The sequence below is a fragment of the Chrysemys picta genome, chromosome 11, assembly GCF_011386835.1.
Source record: "Chrysemys picta bellii isolate R12L10 chromosome 11, ASM1138683v2, whole genome shotgun sequence".
NCBI classification, from domain to species: Eukaryota; Metazoa; Chordata; order Testudines; family Emydidae; genus Chrysemys; species Chrysemys picta.
The window spans coordinates 37,143,894-37,167,281 of NC_088801.1; the positions used below are offsets into that span (position 1 = coordinate 37,143,894).

Consider the following 23,388-nt stretch of genomic DNA (forward strand, 5'->3'; position numbering starts at 1 on the left):
CAGACCTGTCCTGGAGGCTGACAAGAATGACCTTTAAGGTCTCTCTGCCTCGAGACACTCAGGGTACGTCTACACTACAAAAAAGAGTAGCAGCAACGAGTCTCAAAGCCTGGGTCAACTGACCCAGGCTCACAAGGCTAGCACTATGGGGCTCAAAATACCAACACAGATGTTTGGGCTCAGGCTGGAGCCCAGACTCTGAAACACACAACCTTGGTTGGGTTTCAGAGTCCAAGCCCAAACATCCACATGGCTATTTTTAGGGGGGAGGGATAGCTCAGTGGTTTGAGCATTGGCCTGCTAAACCCAGGGTTGAGAGTTCAATCCTTGAGGGGGCCACTTGGGGATCTGGGGCAAAATCAGTACTTGGTCCTGCTAGTGAAGGCAGGGGGCTGGACTCGATGACCTTTCAAGGTCCCTTCCAGTTCTAGGAGATGGAGATATCCCATTATTTTATTTTATTTTTTTATTTTTATTTTTTATCCCCAAAGCACAAGCCTGAGTCAGTTAACCCGGGCTCTGAGACGTCCCACTGCAGGTTTTTTTGTTTGTTTTTTGCAGTGTTAACATACCCTCAGATACATTCACTCAAAATCTCCATGAAAGGCATGGAGTGCTCTGTCCCTTAGGGCCTGTCCTTACAAACTGGCCAGCATAGTTATAAAGTAAAAACAGAGTTGAACTTTGTAGTATTGCAACAGTGGTGGGTGTAGGTAAGAAACATGAGCTCAGAAAAGCAACAAGGCTTTATACGCAAGGCTATTTGTGCAAATTTTCTACACTGATGCAACTACTGTCTATCATTCTGCACCGACATTTCATAGGCAATTCTGTTAATCAAGTGCAGAAACCATTGGAAGGTCATTATTGTGGGACTGATTCTTAAGAGTATGATACCATGTGATCAACCGGAGGCACAACTGCCAGAGAAAAAGTCAGAATTCTTTTGCCATGTAGGAGATCAGAGATATTTGCATTTATACCATGCTTATAATCACATCTATTTAGCTAAACATAACAACGGCCAAACTGGGTCTGACTCAAGGTCCATCTATCCTAGTATTCTCTCTTTTGACAGTGGCCAATGCCCAGTGCCCCAGAGGGAATGAACAGAACAGGTAATCATCAAGTGATCCATCCCCTGTCGCCCATTCCCAGCTTCTGGCAAACAGAAGCTAGGGACACCATCACTGCCCATCCTGGCTAATAGCCATTGATGGACCTAGCCTCCATGAATTCATCTAGTTCTCTTTTGAATCCGGTTATAATCTTGGCCTTCACAACACCCCCTAGCAAAGAGTTCCATAGACTGACTGTGCGTTGTGTGAAAAAATACTTCCTTTTGTTTGTTTTAAACCTGCTGCCTATTAATTTCATTTGGTGACCACAGGTTCTTGTGTTATGAGAAGGAGTAAATAACACTTCCTTATTTACTTTCTCCACATCAGTCATGATTGTATATAGCTCTATCATATCCCCCCTTAGTTGTCTCTTTTCCAAGCTGAAAAGTCCCAGTCTTATCAATCTCTCCTCATATGTCAACTGTTCCATACACCTGATCATATCTGTTGCCCTTTTCTGAACCCTTTTCCAATTTCAATATATCTTTTTTGAGATGGGATAACCACATCTGCATGCAGCATATTTTCTGTCTCATCTATCCCTTACTTAATGATTCCCAACATTCTGTTTGCTTTTTTGACTGCCGCTGCACACTGAGTGGATGATTTCAGAGAACTATCCACAATGATTCCAAGATCTTTGTTGAGTGGTAACAGCCCATTTAGACCCCATCATTTTATATGTATAGTTGGGATTATGTTTTCCAATGTGCATTACTTTGCATTTATCAGCATTGAATTTCATCTGTCATTTTGTTGCCCAGTCACCCAGTTTTGAGAGATCCTTTTGTAGCTCTTCACTGTCTGCCTGGGCCTTAACTATCTTGAGTAGTTTTGTATCATCTGCAAATGTTGCCATCTCACTGTTTACCGCTTTTTCCAGATCATTTATGAATATGTTAAATAGGACTGGGCCCAGTACAGATCCCTGAGGGACATCACTATTTACCTCTCTCCATTGTGAAAACTGACCATTTATTCCTATCCTTTGTTTCCTACCATTTCACCAGTTACCAATCCACTTCCCTTTTATCCAATGACAGCTTACTTTGCTTAAGAACCTTTGGTGATGGACCTTGTCAAAGGCTTTCTGAAAGCTTAGTACACCATATCCACTGGATCCCCTTGTCCACAGGCTTGTTGACTCCCTCAAAGAATTGTAGCAGATTGGTGAGGCATGATTTCCCTTTACAAAAACCATGTTGACTCTTCCCCAACAAATTATGTTCATCTATGTGTCTGACAAACAGAACTGCTGCCAGTTTGCAGGACTATTCCCTATAGCACAGTATAATTCCTAGTGCTTTGCCCCATCCAGTTTTAAGAGTTTCTAGCAACAAGATTTCCACCTTTCTGACAAACTGTTCCATGTTTATATAGATCTTGCTGTAAATTTACCCTTTCTTAATATCACATTACTTGTTCTACACCTTGTACTATACTTAATATGTTATTTTACCACAATATTTACACTGTCTATGTCTTGGAAGGAGAGAAACTAAGTTTGCAGAAGATTCAAAAATTATAGCAAAAGCTATGAGGTTAAGTCATAATGTAGCAGTTTTAAAAGTCCAATACCTCATGACCTCTGAGGCCTAGAAAAAAAAATACCAACTCTCATTGGAAAGCAAGGTGTGGAAGGAAATTAGGCCACAGCTTCCTCCAAGTAATAAGATGCTCCTGTTTCATCCCTCATTGTTCAAAAGTCCATTCAAAACATGCCCTTGGTCCATGACTATATCTGGTCTATCCTACGTCTCAGACACAACAGCGATCTCTCCAGAACAGTATGGCTCATGGATGGGTTACTACAAAGGAAAGCTTATGCTGAAAGCCACCTCTCCTGCCACACTTCTTCAGTGGTGGTGAATTTCACTTTGCAGGCTTGACAGTGGAGCATTTTTCACCATTACTAAATTCATTTTAGAAAGAGAAGATTTTCTATAAACATGCGTCTTTAACCTTTTGATTTAGAATCTATAGAACGTGTGTTAGAATTCTCAGTCAGAAAGACATTATACATCAATAAATAGTACTGAAAAGAAAGTTCTGCTGCCCAGCAAGACAGACAAGAAATTAAAGGAAAAAAAAAATCACACATGATTAAAGTACCCACCCGGGGGTTAATCTCTGAAAAGCCTGTTGCACAAGGATCATTGCATGACTCTCCTACTCAATTTTTGTATTCATGGCTTTTGCATCAGGATCCTGCCACAGCATCATCACTCCAGTGAATGCTTCATCTTCCTATGCGAGAGTATTCACCTTGCTATGGAAGTAGTTCTACCTTGACAATTGTGGGCACAATCTCAGTTACACGAACGCCCCAGCAATGTAACAAGAGGCCTTCGTAACGTTGAGAATAGAAGCCTACATCTAATAGAAGATTTGGTGTACAGTTCATTGACATAAGGCAGAGTGTTTGTAGCATCCCTGTGATCTATTAATGCTGGTAGCTCACTGAAGGTAATTTGCAGTTCAGAAAGGGGTGAATGACACTTGAGGTAAATGGCACATTCACCGTCTCATTGCTGGCATGTTCAAACAGATCCCATGATGCAGCATCACCTAATTGGTAGAGCAATGAAGAGTCTTGGCAGAATGATGTTTGTGCATGTATGCCAAATTTCAAAGGTAAGTCTGGCTTGAAGAGGTGTGTACATAAATCCTGGGATTATAAAAAGGGACCACCAGCTCTTTGATGCACTAATTTATTCAGGAAGTGGCAGACATCCTAGCTGCTCTCAGAAAGATTATACAACTATGCAAATTTAATTAAGATTTAAAATGCATGTTATGGTAATTGATAGCCAAACCCTGTGTGAGGTGATTTTCTGAAATTAGTTGGTGACCAATGGGACACAAAAAGGAATTTGAATATTTCAATATTTATGACTTTTGAACTTTATAGAATGACCAACAGGAGACTACTCTGCCAAGATCATTCCTGCAATAAGGCTCTCCTTTGTCTGTTTAATTGTAAAATGGTCTTTATTCTGCCTCTCTTCATTAAAATATTTATATGTAAGATACAGCTAGTCCCTAGGATTGTGTTCTCTACATATTTTAGGTGGGAATTTACATAGCTGGTTGTATTCAGAACAGCTTGAATATGTGATAAATCTGGCCAAGAATTGCAGAGTCTTAGCCATTTAGAAATTATCAATTCTGTACCAATTTGGTCAATTTGAGAGATTTATCTTTGCCCAAAATCATGAGAGAGCTCATCTTTGGAATCTGATGTGATAACATGCCTGTTATTTGTTATGTTAACTATTTTACAGAAAGATTTATGCAAGAATTAGGACATCATAAAAACATTTCTAACTTGGACTCTGGCCATTTGCACAGGACATTGTTTCTATACTACATGCCATCTCTGAGAAGCAGAGCAACTTCTTCAGATACACATATCCCAGTTTGTTCCGGGACTTTTGCCATTAGTTTAAAAAAGTTATTATACAAATGTGAGCATTTTAGTAAGATATTCAGGAAAGATAAAGACATGCAAGTATTTAATACCTACCAATACAATTTTATGTTCTTCTCACTGGAATCAGTCAAACACCATCGTTGTCCAATTCCATTTCAAGTAAACCACTGCTTAAAACAAATTTCCAGGCCCTCACACAGCACTCTCCAATGCTAATGGGAGACGTGCTCTGAGAGCAAAGTTTTGTCTTTTGAGTTAGTCCATTGCTAATGATATATTACAACAACACAAATAAGGCCATAAATACATGGACTCCCATCAGTAAGGGGTACACATTTGCCCTTTAGGAGTAACACATATACACATCTCTGACTAAAGTATAGTGCTAGGATAACAAAAAAGAAAAAGAAAAGGAGGGAAAGGAAATGAGAGAGGGATGGAGATCTTAGTTTCCATCTTCTAGGAATTATGCTAGGGTATTTAAATTGCTTGGTATTTTCTCCCCCCCTCCCCCTTGGAGTACTAAATTAGTCCCCTTGGTCACTGTGGCATAGCTCAGGACGATTAGCTGCAAATCACAAATATGGCCACATGGAAAAACACCACTTTCTCTTTTCCTTTTAATGCCTCATAGCTTGTCCTCTCCCCCCTGTCCATTTTTTAAAAGCAGAGATCCAGCCAACACTTCCACATTTCTGTGCAGGCAGGAGCAGGGAGCACAGAGGTCCATGCGCTTTATTAGTAATAAAGCGAAACTGAAATGGAAAGCAAGCACTACCTCTGGGCATAAATGAAAAATATTGTGTTAGAACCAAGCACCTCCCAGCACACAGCACGAAGTATGATTTTCATTTTGAGGTAGGAGGTTTATGGCATAAACCAACATCACACGGGGCCATATCACACCCTCTTCTGTGAGCATGGGATATGGAGATTCAATGGAGAGCCGCCTCTACTGCATCACTCTCTCCTTACCCCACCTTCAACGAAGACTTTCTGTGGGGAAATACTGCACTGAGCAGAGCTGGCCACACAGGCAGTACTTTACATCCTCAGCCCTAAGATGGTGTAAGACGGTGGGTGAATGGACTGGCAGGAACAAGGGAAGACATGGACCGGCTGGAACCAGGAGAGAAAGGGACCCCAAAAATATAAATAGAAAGAGGAGGTAAACAGGTGAACTCTAATTTTTCATACTGACTCTGAATCACCTTTACAACCATCTACTTGCTCCTCTTTCCAGCTCTTCAGAGTGCTCGCATCTCCAATCTTCTCACTTCCTTTGCTCCTTAACTGACAGCATATTTTACCCTCAACAGCTCTTTTTCACCCTGCTCCCAGTTCAGTTTCCAGTGGTCACAGGAGCAGGTCAACATGGCAATATACTATTCTACTAAGCAAAAACATTTCCCATGCGTTCCCCAGGAAAGATGGAACACTAGAACCATAACGAAGGGTGGCAGGAACGTGAGAGTGGGAGGATCATGACTCTTGCAGCAGGAGCAAGGGACAACAGCATTTACGTTTAATTAAAATGATTGAAGGTGGAAGATCTTTAGCAGCCACTCAAACACGGACATTATCATTTTCATACTCCACATGGGGGACACTGTAATAAACAAAGTGGAGCAAGAGAGTAGGTAGGGTCTGTGAGGGGACAAAAAATACCCAGGAAAACTAGAATAAGTCAAAGAGAATAAGGGCAGGTCTACACTTAAAATGCACATAGGTGAGTATAACTATGTTGCTCAAATGTGTGGATTTTTCACACCCATGGGCGACGTAGTTATACCAAAGTCATTTTGTAGCGTAGACCTGCCCTAAGAACAGGACATGGGGGGCAGTTAGGTTTTTACTTTTCTGAAGACAGACATATGACAGACTGGCATAAAATATGTTCATCTATGCCAGTCTGTCTGCCCTCCTCCCCCAATATGTTCATCTATGTCTGCCTTCAGTATAAATAAAACTGTTCGCCTTGCCCTAGGAAAACAAATTAAAACCCAGTTTAACTGGTTGTAACTTCATGAACAAACTTTTCATCAGTCTCCATAAATGATTTGCAACACTTCAAGCTTCCAAGGGATTCACACATCCCTACGTCTCATTTCATAGTAGAGGAGGCCTTCCAAATGAGGGAGCTTTCACAAGTAACTGAAGCGACCCAACGTTTAATGTCCTAAACTCTACCTTCAAATTTAAGAATTATAACTACTTGCTGTGATGTGCTACAGGGCACTTAGAGCCAGTACTGTAAACCTCACTAAATAGGGAAGGCCTGAGAATTCTGAAATGGCGTCAACAGGGGTGAAAGTGAGCCAGTACTGGCTGGTATGGCATACCGGTAAGAAGCCGGTACCAGCCCATCCGTGGCAACGCTTTAACATCACTGCCCCTTCCCCATCCTTGCTGGTACGGACCCTACTGGCAGGGCCGCCAACAAGGGAGGCAAAAGGGGCAGGGACGTTAAAGCGCTGCCGCAGCGGCTGGAGCCCTGGGCAGCACAGGGGGAAAGCGGACCCCCCCCCAACCCCTTCTGCCTGAGGCCCCGCCCCTTCCGGGGGCCAGAGCCTGCCCCAGCCCCCATACCAGTAAGTCTTCGGAGTTACTTTCAGCCCTGGGCATCGAGCACAGTTAGCTACAAGCAGAAACAAAGACTGAGTCATAGTCAATGGCACTCTCTGCTGACACCCATTATCAACAGGTAGACAGCCCAGTGTCCCCCTTTGGGGTTAACACTAACAAAGCCCTCACCTCTACTGTGCTGCAAGGACACTTTAAAAAAAAAAAAATTTGCATCGCTGGTTTCACTACCCGCAGAAGTAGTGATGACCAGATTACTACTAATGAAGAATTTACCTGTTGCAACCATGCGCCTTTCTGCTCATCTGCACCACAACAAAGCACTTCACAGCCAATAGCTTTACAAACATTAAAGTACTGCAGAAGAGGTTCTTGTTTCCCCCTAGCAAACAAGGAAATGTGGAATCATGATATTAATGGTAAGACTAAGGAACCTTTGTAGGTAATATTAGTACTAACAAGAGATTGCCATTGGTCCCCTTTGTTTTCTCTACAAATGGCTGACCAGCTTTCTCTCCTTTTCCTTTCTCAGGTCTTTCCCCAATCCACCCTCTTACTCTGTCCCCAACTCCTCTTCTCACAAGAATAATGCTTCTTTGAGCAATCAGAGTTCAGACTTGAGGCTCCATGTTGCACAGCTTGCATGTAACAAGAACGGAATGTTTCCCACAATATTTGTAATGCATGCTTTGTTTTGGAAAGCAGAATTAAGCCAGACATGTTTATACTCAACCTAAACAAGCTTAGGGATCCAAAAATATGATCTTGTTTTCTGTTACTATCATGTTATTTGAAGTATGCACCGATAGTAATTCAGTACTGATTTTATTTTTTCAAGTATTTTTTCTTTTTTCTCCAATTGTTAGTTCCACTACATAAAATTCCATTATTGTCATTTTTAAAAACAGTAAGTCATCCACATCTCTCCAATTCATATTGTTTCATTGGAATATTTCATCTGTTAGGCACACATGTGCAGCTGTATGGAAGAGGAATTGGAAGTTTAAGTCCTTAGGGTAGAGGAGATTGAATGCTTCTATGAAAAAAAAAAAAAAAAAAAGACAGCCTGAACACAGGAATCCCAAACTAGCTATTCATAGGGCACCCCCTAATGGTAATTCAGTCATGTGAACAGAGCCATTCATTTGTTTTTTTCCGCAGCTCAAAGTAAACTACTACAGCCCAGCAGTTAAAGGCAGGAGTGGAAAGAAACCAAATTAAAGGGGTAACTAATTGCTGAAACAGGTAATTCAGCCAAAGATGTACAGACCTAGATGTAGTAGCTCTAGAGATCCATTTCCTAGCCACTCACATGGATAATCAGAGTGAAGGCAAATCACTATCAAAGATTTTTATTTGAGAAGTAATTGGAAATTTATGTTAAAATTTTTTGGATCCCCTTCACCATGTGTTACCCACCCTTCAGAGTATGTCTAACTGACCAACCAGCCACTTTCTCAGAAAATATATAATGATGGAAGTTGAATGCTTTCACTACTACACAATTGCTTTTTTAGGCCCTGATCCTAGCAGAATACAAGTATAATCCTGGCACCAATTAAGTTAATGACAGAACCCCCATTGACTTCAATAGAGCCCTACAAGATACAGTAAGTACTACAACTGACCGCAAGCACTATGCCCAGTCATGTGTTATTTAGGATCAGGTCCTAAAAAAATACAGGCTAGGAGATAGTTGAATTCAATCTTAACTATAAATTTCCACTAACATAAAAAGTTACACTACAGCTCATAGGTTAGAGAATGCTGCGTTAGGTGTCACACTTGAATTCCACCCTTTGCTACTAAAATAGCAAAATGAAAGGTCTTTACTCCCTCTTGCATACATCACAAGAGTTCTCAAATTTGAGTTAAGCATCTCTACATGAATTTGATAAGGTTTATCAAAGTTCATTCTTCAAATACTTTTTTTTTTTTTTTTTTATAAGCCTATTCAAATGAAAGCTCTAGTACAATTTTGGATGCTGAAATCTTGACATTTTCACAGTACCGGAGAATAAACATGGAGACCCAAACAGTTTGCATATTGAATGTGTTTGAATTATCAAAAAGAAGCCTGTATTCTGATGAGTACAATAGTGTTTAACACCCCAGAACCAAAGCCTTTTCTAACGTAATGCTTTCTGTAACTATAATTATTGCCATGTCAATGTAGAAGGCAGAATACATTTCATTCTTACTTTGCACTTAAATCAATGTAATACAAATACACTGCTGCCCTCTGCTGGACATGTGATTACTCAACTATATGGTTAGAAATCCAAACCTTTTAAGACTTAGAGCTGTTTATTTGTTTTTTTGATTGGACTTCATATTCTATATGCATCTGTGCATGTACATTTTGAATACACCCAGCCCAGCAACTGTTTTCTTCCCAAGCCTTAAACAGAGCTTTCACTCAATATTTACATACCCACTATTCCAGCGTGTCCCAATTCATCTTCTGCTCTTCTATTTACGCCTATTTTAAGGGCTTGTTCCCGTCAACCCCCAAATGTTCAGCCCCATACTAGGTTTTTCAATTCTTGAGCCGGGAATATTTTTCAGTTATATCCATTGTCCCATAAATTCTACCTCTGGCTATTTTATTCCCATAATGTCCAGTTCCACTTCCCTAGCAGTCCCCTAGTAGCTCCTATAGCATCTCCAGCTGCACCAGTCAAGTCTCAAGAAGTCAAGTTTTGTTTGTTTGTTTTTAAAAACAAACAAAAATGATTTTTTTGCCTTCTTTTGGTTTTTGAGCCTTTAAGGTGTACTTGGGTAACCTTTCCAAGCTTCTCTACAACTGTGAGCATTAGAAACCTATTTCATTTGTTTTTATATAAAAATCTCTGCTCTCATTATTACTTAACTCCAGAAGCTGGAGCTTTCAATTATTATATACATACATACATACAGACAGACAGACAGACACTCTGAGACTTGCAATAAAATAGTGAGTGCAGGCAACACTGCTTCTGATTCATCTTGCAAATTCAACCGCAATCCCTTCTGGAGCTAATCTACATTGCCCGAGCCTCTTGCCAGTTTAACAAAAACAAAACAAAAATACCACCACACAGACCACTTCTCATGCTTCCCAACCTCTTCATTTCCAAATGTTCACACAGATTACTTTTTGGAATGAATGGGGGCTCTTTGACCGTCCCCATACCAAGTTAAGCAGGCACAAAGACCTACTCCTCCACCATGTTTCACAGCATATTAGGAAAACAGTAGTTGGAGACAATTTACAAAGTTTGAGATAACCCTCCATGTCAACTGTGTATGTGCATGCTGAGCAATATCTGTTCAGTTTGGCCTCTTCTAGATTGAAGGGATTGAGGGCTGTATGACTCCAGAAAGGAGTAATTGACTACAGAGCCATCCACCCTCCAGCACCCTGGCTCAAATCCGGCACAGATAGTGACAGTCAACACCTCACACTGGTGTTTGGTGGCTTACACAAGAGGTGTTGGTGGTTTCAATCCAGTTCTTTAGCAGGAAAGTACCCACATCTACAAACCCCACCACAACCGGCACCTTTCACAGGCAAGAGGACAGGGATGGAATAGTCATGGAAAATTAGCTATCCCCTTAGGCTAGGAGCCCTCTCAGAGCTAAGACAGGTAACAAGAAGCTTGCACTACCACTGCCTAGAATCAACCCCTTCTGAAAAGAAAAGGCTTGTTTCAACAATTCTCATTCCAGAACTTTTCCAGCACCGCAAAATTCATTTCACACTTTGTGCCATCAGACTACACAATGCATTTCTGATATTAGAACACATGTTCACGGTCATGATTTTAACAGATTAACCCAAGATACAGCCAATGCTAAGCATTCTAAAGTCATGAGTCAGGCCCAATAGTAGCACGAGATTGGTTTAAAAATAATGCAAGATTTAAAAATAAGTTGGGTCTTATTTGCTTTGTCAGTCTTGGGCCTTTAGAGTGCACACAGTTTATGATTATGGCCTTCTCTGCAACCACAAGGGCTAGAAACTTTTGTTTTAAAAAAAACATTCTCCAGCAGTTATTTAATTTCAGGAACTGGGGTTGTAAAAGAACAGTCTCCAACTACCATGAGATTCATGTTAAAATTGAAGAAGAAGAAGAAGAAGAAAAAAAAAATCAAATCAGCAATCGTTAAGGATTTGAGTACATGTTTGTGTCAGTTTACATGCCCATCAGTTCTTTGTTTCAATCAGAGAGACTCAAATAACCCTGGAGTCAGAGCTACTGCTAGAAACATCTAAACAAGCCATCAGGTCAATGCTGGCACTCAAGAGACACTCACTGTTTCACTGAAGTTAAGTTTGAAAAACATCACCTATAGGTTCTTATGATGAAGATAAACACTTCGGTGCTTTTAAATCCTGATGGACAGTATACCATTTAATTGCTGTAGGATATAAAGTCACTTGAACTTTAGGTTGCAGTGGCATATGGACCATCTCAGGCACCAACATTGGTGGTGGGTAGGGTTTGTTTAGGAGATTGGTTTGATTCTGCAAGTTCAGGATTGGAGAGGACTCAGGCTCAACACCCACAAGTGTTCCAAGGCTTCCATTGACAGTGTAAGTGCCATATTGGAAAAAAACAGAAACTCACTGTTTTGGTTTCCACATATCTTATGACAGGAGTTTATTTCATACATGTCCCAGGGTCAGCATGGCTCACAGCAATCCTCTTCCTGAAATTGCAGGGTCAGGACAAAGTTTATCAACTTCAAGCTTGTGTTGCAGTGATCTCATTCAATTTCCATCCACTTGTTAATTCAGACACAATCAGAAGCTAATATTCTGGTTGTGTGGATTATTTTTTTTTCTTTTAAAAGAATTTGTTTAGTAATAATGTTTGCTTTCAGTATTATATTTGATAGCACCTTATAATGTATGTTTTTTCTTTTAGCATAACACAGTCAGTCTAGCCACAAAGGAATCAAGACTCTTTCCTTGGAGTTATATTTTATTTAAACTGAGGCTAAAATCCTACCCTCATTGAAGTACTGATATTGACTTCACTTCAGTGTGATCAGGATGAGGCCCCAAGTTCTGAAGTGTACTTCTGCTCATAAACTGGACGCAGTTATATATTTGGGAAATGTAAGTTACAAGTACAATACTAATAAGCCTGAAAAAAATACAGTGGAACCTATCTTAAAATAATAACCCATGGAAAGGACTGGCAAAAAAATTAGAACAAATCTTTAGTTAAAGTCATAATAGAAACCACATTCTTGCTTAAGACAAGAATTTCCTATTGTGCCTATTTCTCCACTTAAACGGTCTTCCTCAGCCCTCAAACCTTTTGACACAGCAGTCCCCAGGATTTAAAGGAAAAGAAGTCTTTTGGAAAAGTTGCCTGGTAGCTGTAGCCTCATCCAACCCCCTACTCGGCTCTTATGTTTCAGAATGGATGGTTCCACACTCCATCTTGTTTCTGAGTACTTGGTAGGCCTGCTCTGAACAGGGCAAGACTGACCAACTCCCTATCCTACGGACTTCTTCACCACTGTAAAATCTGAAAAGATAAACTCCTGGAACCCGTGGAGAAAGGGAGATGGCTGGGGTGGGAGGAATAGATGACGATCCAAAATCTGAGCTTAGTGTTCACCCTTCCTCCGGTTACTATTTGAAAATGTTTCCTACCCTCAGGAAGACGGCCAATGCCTAAAGATTCCTATGTTCAACAATCCCTGGCTCTTAAGATGTCACTTTATTTTCCACTGTGACCTCTAACAATACATTCGTGTTCTACATTACAAAATGCATCAGGACTTCAAGATACACAGTATTGTTATAAAATTTATTTATATTGAGTTGGAGTGCCAATAAGAAGTTTCCTAGTATTGTGCTATTGCCAGGAAAATCAGTACTAATATATATTAAACTAGGTTTTATGATGGGTTGGGTGGGTGGAAGATAAGTCACACTCCTTTCACATGATCAAATTCAGAAAGTGTCTGGCTATCATCACTGTGGCTGAAAGTGCCAGGAGGGAGGAGAGGATTTCAAAATGCAAAGTTAACTCTGTAGAAAACACCTAATCTAGAATTAGTAAATTAACCAAAAACAAAAAACAAAAAAAAAAGGCATATGATTGGGGAGTAGATATCTATTGTAAATCCCAATTTTGTAAGGTTACACTTGTTACAGCCTCGCACATTTTACCCACTCATTTAAAGCTGCTGTTTAAATACGGTATCTTTAGGATTATACCAAGGTGATGTGAATCAGGTTTAAAATAAAGGAATAGGCACAAATAGTGCTGACACAGCAGCAGCACAATAAAAGAGGACATCAGGTAAAGAGAAAAAGGTTAACTAAGTGGAATAAGGCTGGAGTTTTGGGCAGCGAGGCAAACTAATCACACATATCTTAGATGCAACAGAAATTACATTACTATACATACTAGCAGGATTGGCATGGATGTCAATTACAGACTTTTGACGCCAAATGCCATATTAAAATATATTTTAAAGTACTGATGACACCAATTGCCTTCCCCACCTTTCCAGCACATGGGTTCTTCGAAAAGTGATTTCTGACTGACATTTCACATGTTGCATAAGTTTAGTTGCTCAAGTTCTATTTATAAAATATTTTTAAACAATCAATTCAATATTGAAATAGATTTATATTTTATAGCATTTTAAAATAGCAGCCAACTGATAATTAAAGCTTAAATTTCCAATGAATATTAATATTGAGGCTTTTAAAACTTAAGTTTTTAGCTAGTGAAGACATTAAATGACTTAACAGTTTTCAATTTATGCTGCAGTTGGCAGATGTTTACTCTATTGGCATTTTTAGTACACAATGGTGTTTACAGCTCTCTCAAGACAGTCCTTTTTCTTCGCAATCCTAAGGGGGCAGGGGAAGTGGGGAGGTTTATCCTGAATCTGAGAGCAGAGGTGCCCAAACTGTGGTCTCAGGAGTACTTGATGGTGGTCCACAGAAAGATAGCATTGTGCTGGCTTCTCATTTCCAAATGAAAAGTTACTTTATGAGATAAAGTTACATTAAATACTTCCCTAATGAGAATTTGCTGCAGTTGACTCAGATATTATGTGATTATGAATAGAAGGGAGGCTGGTCTGCATGGTCAGGAGACGAACTATTTAAAATGTGGTCCATGCTATATAGGTTTAGAAACCGGTCTTCGAAGATAGAAGATTATGGTGATTCCCACTGTGGTATAAACTGAAAAATCCTATTTTTTCCCTTTTAAAGTCAAATTACACAAACTCCTTCCAACACATGCTGTCACCACATGGACAAAGAGATGCGGTGCTCACTGCACCCTCTCCAAGTTTTCCATTCCTCCTGCCTGCTGGGGTACGTAAGGGTTAAGTAAAGACTGGGGAAACCGCTATCATAGTGATCGGGAGTGAGGCACAGGCAAGCGCTATTTCTTTGCTTGATAGATAAAGTTGCCATCCTTTTCCCTTCCCTTCTGCTTGTTAAGGATAGATAAGCATTGCAGCTGAATGAGGAATATGGTTGTCTGAAGGATGTGTGAAGTGTTATCCCCCCCCCCACCTTCTCCCAGCTACATAAATGAGCTTGGGGTCATGGCCCCTTCCTCCCTCCCCTGTGAACTGCTGATTAAGGGAACTTGTGGCTACAATTACCGCAAAGAAATGTATCTTCAAGGTAAAAAAGTCTGTATAACAGGCTTAATGCTGTAAACAGTAGCGGGTATAATTACATTCAATATATAGCTATTAATATTCATTATATGGGCGTTCATATTATCAAATAAGGATTTTGGGGGTGTTGTAGTAAATGTAGGTATTTACATCTTAAACTTAGATAAAAGTGTGTGATGTGATTAACTCAGGGCTTACTCGACAATTGGGTCGAGGGGAACAAGTACTGCAATAAAGGAGTCGGTTTACTCAATCCACCTCTGTGTCCTTCATTCCATCTCTAGCACTGCCTACTTCTACCCAAACAGTCTGTCTATTGCCAGAACTGCTTCTTCTCCTCCTCTAGAATATTACCACCACCCACTGTGCCACAAATCCCTATCGCCAGTCACTAATGTCCGGTAGAGTCCTGTAACCCAATGGGAACCGACTATATGTGTTGGATCAGGTATGAAAAATATCAGAGAGAGAGAGTGTGAGTTTCCAACTTCCTAATGCCCTCATCAGGTTTCCTTTGTAGCCTATATTAGTTATTACCCTCCCCTGCTCCTCCTTCCAGCCCTTCACCCTGCCTTCTCCTCCCCACTCCCACCCCTTTCCCTAGGCCCTACACAGCTTTCCCCAGGCCCACTCTCTCCACAGTTCCCCTGGCCCCATGATCCTCTGTTCACCTTCCCCCTTCCCTCAACAGCCTCTTCGCTCCCCAGCCCATCTGACCAGGACCCCATTCTCCCCCCCTCCACCCCCCCCCCCCCCCGATAGAATGGTACCCCAAGCAGGAATGACTTTGGCGGAGCCACAGGATTCAAACTCCCGGAAGCAGGACAAGGATTGATTCTAAGGAGAGCGGTGGCTGTAGTGGTGCTGCTGTTGCCCAGGTGGGTGGAAGCATCCCAGTGCTGCTGGCAGGTTGAGCCTGCTCAGGGGCAGGTGCCCCTCTCCCCACCTCACAAGAAGGAACCAAAGGGGGAATAACCCCTGGGCCTGCACACAGCAGTCTGAGTCCTCGGCCTGCACTGCTAGGTAGCACATGCTCCAGCTGCTTGGCCTTATTGCAGAGATGGGGTGTCTGAGCAAACCACTGCTGGCACCTGCAGACAAGGCAGCTTTCCCAGTGAGCAGGGCTGAACTCATCATCACTTCCCGCAGGCCCCCGACTTCCATGGGGGCAAAAATCCCACTGACCCTCTGAGCATGGAACACCCCACCTGAGCCTGCAGGCAGTAACCCCACTGCTCTGCCCATAGCTCCCTGAGCACAATTAATATGCTACAATTGTCAGAGTTGGGTCAGGGTCTGGAAACAATTCCACACTCTCAGGCTCAGGAATGACTGCAGTGTAGTCAGGTTTGGGTCTGGCTTTAAAAGTTAGACCTGAGCAGACCTCTATGTCCCAGCACTGCCCTGTATTCATTAGGGAACAAAAAATCAAGAGCGAGTAGTTTAAAGTATATATTTCTGAGTTCACCAAAAAATGTCTTTTCTGAACTCTAGAGGCTTCTACAATAGTTATATAAAAAAAAAACAAAAAAAAAACACCCTCATTCTTGCAAGTTACATTGGGTCAATAGCCACAAGACTCCTGAAGAAAGTTCCTACCTTAGCCCTTTGAAACCTCAGTCAAGCCAATCTCTCAGAAAGCCCAAGAGAAGAGCAAAGCCTTGCAGCACGTGGCTCAGTGGCTCAACTAGGGCTCAGTCTGTTGGGCCAGGGAAGAGAACACGGGTTCCTCTCTGGAAGTGCCCTGCTGCCAGCTTCTCCCTAACTGAACAACTGTTACTGACGTCTTTGTGACTTATCATAATCACATGGAAATGCACACTAACCGGGTAATCCTTTGTCAATAGTGTTTGTTGTGCTCTTAACACTGTATTTTATGTCCTGAATTTATGACTTCATTTTCTCGGTCTGTGGATCTATATGCTCACCATTTTCTGTACCTCCTAATAACAACTAAAAATTTTCCTGCTTTTATAGCTTTCTAACTAAAAATTTAAAGAATTAAAAAAAACCTCTCTCTCTCGGCAAGGCACAATAAGGAAGGAAGTCAAAATGACCTAAGACTTTTTGGAGAAAGCTCAACCTCAGAAGCCATTCATTTTAAACAGTCACCATCTGCGAAGGGTTAGCAAGAGAATTGCTACATTCTGACAGTTAAAAATCAACATACTGAGTTTTCCCCCATGCTGGTCTCTGGACAATATCCTATCTTACTGTCTAGAGAAAAAAAGTGTGAAGAACCTTACCTTTTTTGCTCTTTGTGCTATGTCAGGTGTTCTAGTCAGAAGCTTTTCTATCAGGTATTCTCTATTCTGAAAAACCAACATTTGGACAGTTAAACCCAATACAAGGAAAACAGGAGATTCACAGATTGCAAGACAGAGCAGATTTACATGTAGGGTCAAGTATTTTACCTTGGCTTTCTGGAAGAATTTGCATTTTAAAAGTTCCGCTGCTGTGGGCCTGAAAGATCAATAATAAATTAGAGCAGAAACAAAGATCCCTCCTAATGAATACTGTACAGGACATTCATGAAATGACATGATACTTTTGAATTACTGCTGAATGAATAGCAATATTAACTGCAAAATTAATTTTAAAATCTATAATGATATACATATTCATTCACTATACACATTGTGAAATGATGTTCCTAGATGGTGAAAGCACTGGATATAATCAATATCCTGTCCTTGATTGTCCATTTTTTTTTAATGAATTTAGTGTTTGTGAGGGGTGCTTATTAAAAAGCCAAGACCTACAATCTCCTTTTACCCATTAAAAAGTCAATACATGCTTCCCTAGATGACCCTGCCCATGTGCCTAAACCATACTCCAGACGCAGGGGTAGTCAATTATTTTTTGTCAAGGTCCAAATTTCTTGTCAAGGTCCAGACTCTATAGAAAATAATAAAAAAACAACGATAATAAATAAAAAGATTTTGGAGTCCGTTCAAAAGTGTCTGGTGGCCCAGATTTGGCCCGTGGTCCGCCTATTGACTACCCTGCTCAAGAACAAATTAGCTTATGCAGATGAAAGGATAATTTAAAATGTTCCCAATAGTGAGGTAAGTGCCATTTATTTCAGTGATATGAAGACCTGTCCAAAAGGAACTGGACTGAACCCATTAACTTGTTTCATAAATCAAACAGCACTGTCAGAGCTTTCAGTCCCTAGACACACAAGTAGAATCTGATGCAGTGGCATAGAGGCCAAATGCTCTATGTTCCATTTTTACTCCCTGGAGTTATCTGTTGGATGCTCTTCCTCCCAGACCCCCCTGAATTTATACTTTTGAAGTTTGCAGCAGTTGAAGTCACAACCTTGCAACCAGAGTGTTATTGTTTACACTAATGATATGCTAGATTTCTGAATGTGGAGGAGCAACATTTGCCCACTTTTGCCTAGAGGTACAGCAGAGGACCTATGAATGTATTTGTCTGACTGTCAAGCAGAGGTGGTCAGAAATCGGGTTCCCCACCCTCCATAGAAAATTTCAACCGAAAGACATGAAATATTTCAGCACAAATTTAAAACAAACAAAAACAAAAACAAAAAAACCACACACTTTGATTTGAAAATGCTCCTGTGGTGCCCCAGGGGAATTGTATTTCAGGTATCTGATGTTCCTGTTCTTCATTACAGACTGGGCTCAATTTCCCATGATGCACCACTGTCCCCTTGTTGGTGAGGGGAGGTGGTACATCATGGGAATCCCTGGCCAGGGTGCATTATAGGAGATGTATTCTAGCTGGGAAGCATTGCCCATAGAAGGGACTGGGGATATGAGGGAACTAAACCACAAATCCCATGAGCACCGTGGTGGCATATCTGAATCCGAGTATTTTGGTCTTTGGGCATTCAGTTTTTTCAATGGAGGGATGGAAAGAAAAATTCTAACTTTGCACAAAAAACAGACACTTTCTCACAAATTAATGTTTAATTTTCAATGGAAGAGTGGACTTTCAACAGAAAAATAAGTTCTATCATCCCTATTGCAGAGGATAAAGAGGACTGAACAAAAACCAAAACAAAGCCCAATTAATGCCTCACTGCATTTGTCTATGAGTGGTTAAAATGTAAGAAGAACCTACAGTAATTCAGGAAGGAGGTCACAAGGGCTTGTCTCCACACAGAAGTTGCAGGGGTTTAAGAAAAGATTATAACCCAATGTAGATGGAGTGTCCAACAAAGCTGCAAATTCTATGTTGATTAAAAGCTTGCTTAGCTTATTAATTTGCCACTCTTATTTGATGTGGTATAAGGGTTTGAAGAGAAAGGGAAGAAGAGACCAGGAAGAAAGATTTTATTATTTAAGTAAGCCCAGTTCACATGCTCCACACATGGGAGAGAGAGAGAGAGAGAGCGCGCTCCTGCCATCAAGGAGACTACTATCCAATTTAGCAATAGACAACGAAATTTTATAGACCATTTTTCACATCCAGTGTATCCACAGCACTTGGATATGTGAATAGGTGATACACCTAGAAGCTTCCTTTTCAATATGGGCAAACTAATGGAAGCTTTAAAAGAAAAAACTGAAAGATCCGTTGTAGTCAGAGCTAACAGCAGGAAGCCAGACCTGGGCACTAGCACTGTACTTTAGTTTTACACTAAAAAAAGCAGAAAGTCACCAGGAATGTTAATACCCTGAGGGTCACACACTGGTATGCTTAATGCAGAACAGCTAACCGTGAGAACTGCACTGGGAGGAATCAAGTGTTTGCAGCAGATACTACCACATAGAGAGAGACAGGGAAAACTACTGCAACTGCTAACTTCCTAGGGACAATCATATTTATGCACCAGTTTAATCATGCCCCGAAAAGATTTGGCCATTTCTACAATAATTTGTAACCATAATAAAAGTTGTTTTTCCAGAACATGTTTCAATCTAAAGAAAACACTAAAATCTATTTAAGCAGTCTGCAAGTTGTAGGACTATGCTTAAAGCATAACCAGACTCTGGGGACTTAAAGTTAATGAGACAGACTATAAAGGTCTGGGGAATTTGAAGATACACAAATGATCCCCTGAGCCAAGAGGACGAATTCTGAGGGGTTCTGGGAAATTGAAAAAGAAGGTCTCTTGTTTGCACTTATTATTTCTTAACTATTCTTGATCTATCTATTATCTCTGCTCTCAGTTCCTAAGCCTGATTATTCTGACCATATTTACCCTGATTCCCAGCAGGCTAAGTCTGACTCACAACTATATTACTCTAATTTTACACTATTGTAACACCACTAAACTCAAATTACACCATGAAAATAAGGTAAGAGAGCAGTGAGTCAGGTGACTCAGACAAGGAGAATTGTTTCGTACCACTAGCACTGTAACTTCTAAAACAGATAACTGATTTATTAAATACACTAAGAAAACATGTTAATTACAGAATGTGCCTCCCACAGAGTCCAAGCAAGAGAAACATACAAAATGGGTTTACATAGAAATAACTATCAAAAGGATAATGGGAGACATCATTGTGGGACTTTACCAACAGTTTTGGAACAAAGAGTGTAATTATCTGGAGTATTTCAGTCACAAAAATAGAGCAGAAATATATGATTCAGAATAAAACAGAAGAAAGAGGTAATATATAATTTTCAAGTTAGCTCAGAGCCATTCAGTTGTTTACACTATTTATCTTCAACATAAAAAACACCTTAACCCTCTCGAAATAATCTTGTCACACAGCACAAATGACAACTAGAGTTAGAAATAAGCTCATCTCAGAAAAAAGAAGGCCAACAGCAATTTCTGGTTTAGGCTCAAGCAGTTAGTATGTTCAGACTGTAAAAGCTCAGCTTGATCAGCATGGTCATAATCTTTAACATGGATTTGCAAGAAGTGGGGGGGGGGTTGTTTCAAATTAGAGACTGTAAGCTCTTCAGGGTAGGGACCATGGTTTTTCAAAATGTTCAAGAAATGTTTTGTGCAATAGAATTAGAATATTTGGATACTAGTACACTAAGTCAATTATCAAGCTTCAACAATTTGGTTAACAGCAAACTCCTCTCCAAACCAAAGACCTAATATTTAGAAAACTCAAGGATTTTCCAAATCAATATTTAAGAAAAAATCTGTAACAAGGATATTTAAAGTAAAGTAGTCTTCACTGAATTTTGGACTAATTCCATTTTACACAACAAAAAAGCCATACCTTTTGGAAGGGTCTTTTTGAAGACATAGTGAAATTAGTTTTCTAAAGGATTTGCCATACTTTTTCATCATTTCTTTGTCCTCTACACCTGTCTCTAAAGTGGGAGGGTCATTTTGCAATGTCAGCATTAACACCTATAGTAAAACCAAAAGGTGACATGGTAAGTGTCTCAGTGAAATTACAAACACAATAGTAGATGAAGTAGGATACAAATATTCCACAAAACATAGAATATTCATGTTTAAAAACACTTTGAGGCATCACACAGTGCTTATCAGGGTAATAAATTATACATTACTCTCACATTTATGGGGTTCATTCACTTATCAGACCTTCACTTTGCTCCATCTATTTCGGATACTGTGTGATGTTCAGACATACTATGAAACCCACTTCTTAGTTTTGAGTTGGTGGTCTTCAGAACTAATTTAGCAGTCCTGAAAACCACAATGCTCCAGTCTATCATAAGATTCCAAAAGAAACAGAAAAGCCATTCTAAAAAGAATGAAAAAAAGTTGAGTGGCAAATCAGGGATGGCATAGGTTTTTGCAAAGGCTGACAGGCAATACTCAACCAAGTTCTCCCCCTACCTGTAAACAAGCCTATGGCACATCACTCACAATGCCACATATCTGACCTTGGAGGACATATAGATAGCATATAGCTAAAGCCATCAATTTGTGAAGACAAAGGTCTGGAAGTATCCCTAGGATGGTCTTTCTCCCAGATAAGTTGCATCTGGACACCTTGTAAAAGTTACAGAAGGCAGAGAGAATTGTTTCTATATTATTCTGCAAGTGACCTGTGCTAAAATATTTACATAGGAAGTTTGTTGTTGGTAGCTATGCATACGGGAAAAGCATGGGATGGAAAAGGGGGTGAGGGAAAAGAGGAAGCAATTTATCTTTGAAGGATGAGGCCATACAACTTGGATCAGCTTGTTTTAACTCCAGGAATGGATAATGAAGAACTTGATCAAATAGCAGGCAGAGAGATGAGTGTGGGGGGGGAGGGGGGGAAATGTAATAGGGGAGCTAACAAAATATGAAAACCAAGAAAGCTACCTGGAATTAGCAGAAACACATGAATAGAAAAGTTCATTACCAGAGAGAAGTGCATTATAAACATCAAAACATGGACTACTTGAACAGAAATTTAATACAAAAGGTAACAAAGATCAGGCTCAGCTAATGAGGTTTTTCATATACTGTAATGGACTTTTATGTTGTATCAGTACTTTAATGAGAGAGTTTCACTAAAATGAAAGTTGTTTAGTTAAAAAAAATATATCAAACTCTTAACACGAGCCTCATAAATACATAAATCTGCACTAACACGTACAGCCACATGTAAGCATTCTCACAAAACCCTCTTAGACCAATGAAGAGTATACTTGACAAGAGAATAAAAGACAATTTACTATTCACCAAGGAGACAAGGGGGAAAAACAAAAACAAAAAAACCCAGCAGTACTGCAAAATACTGAAAGGTTTCTGCCAGGCCTTCACATCAGGATTAGTCAGTTTAATTCTGGTAAAATGAGAGAAGAGTCAGAATAGTGAAGTTGCTACAAGCAATCAACTAATGTTTACAGAGTTTAAAAAAAAAAAAAGGCAAAAAAGAAACTGGGGGAAAAAACACCACATTCCTCTTTTGAAATGCCATGGTACTCTAACTCTTGTAACACTTTGGATAGAAATTTTTCAGTCTGAGGGGGCTGTGTAGGAATACTGCTATGTACAACAGTTGCTGTAATTTAAGCATATTAAAAACAAAATGAAATGAAATTATAGAGTTTCTCTAAGTTCAGAACATTAACATTTAAGAATTTAAAAAGTAATTTAGCAATTTTAAAAGGAGAATATGAAACAGCAGTAACTACCTCAGTTTTCATCTGAGAAATGTTCCTTTTTAAAATGTTCCCTACTAAAATTCACCCTAGAATGTTTCCCAGAAAAGCAAAGATCAAGCTAACTTCACGACTTCTTAATCTTTTGACGTAAAACTCAGGGATGGTAATGCTATTTAATAAAATGGGAAATGACTGCCCATGAAGGAGTACTGCAGAAAGGGATCTGAGGGTCATAGTGGATCATAAGCTAAATATGAGTCAACAGTATAAACACTGTTGCAAGAAAAGAAAACACCATTCTGGGGATGTATTACCAGGAGTGTTGTAAGCAAGACACAAGAAGTAATTCTTCCAGTCCACTCTGCGCTGATTGGGCCCCAACTGGAGTATTGTATCCAGTTCTGGGCGCCACGTTTCAGGAAAGATGTGGACAAATTAGTGAAAGTCCAGAGGAGAGCAACAAAAATGATTAATGATCTAGAAAACATGACCTATGAGGTAAGATTGGAAAAATTGGGTTTGTTTAGTCCGGAGAAGAGATGACTGAGAGGGGACATGATAACAGTTTTCAGATACATA

The 23,388-nt window shown here is 40.1% G+C and overlaps 1 protein-coding gene across 3 annotated transcripts in view; it reads right to left on the reverse strand.

The window, feature by feature from the left end:
* STK39 (serine/threonine kinase 39) overlaps positions 1-23,388 on the reverse strand; it is a 162,569-nt gene that overhangs the window by 77,688 nt on the left and 61,493 nt on the right. For all 3 annotated transcript variants that reach the window (XM_005290401.5, XM_008178422.4, XM_065561797.1), the window contains 3 exons: positions 20,958-21,091; positions 17,208-17,256; positions 17,040-17,105 (listed from right to left, as the gene is read on the reverse strand). In XM_005290401.5, the coding sequence (XP_005290458.1) occupies positions 17,040-17,105; positions 17,208-17,256; positions 20,958-21,091 (249 nt within the window). The remainder of the gene's footprint in view (positions 1-17,039; positions 17,106-17,207; positions 17,257-20,957; positions 21,092-23,388) is intronic.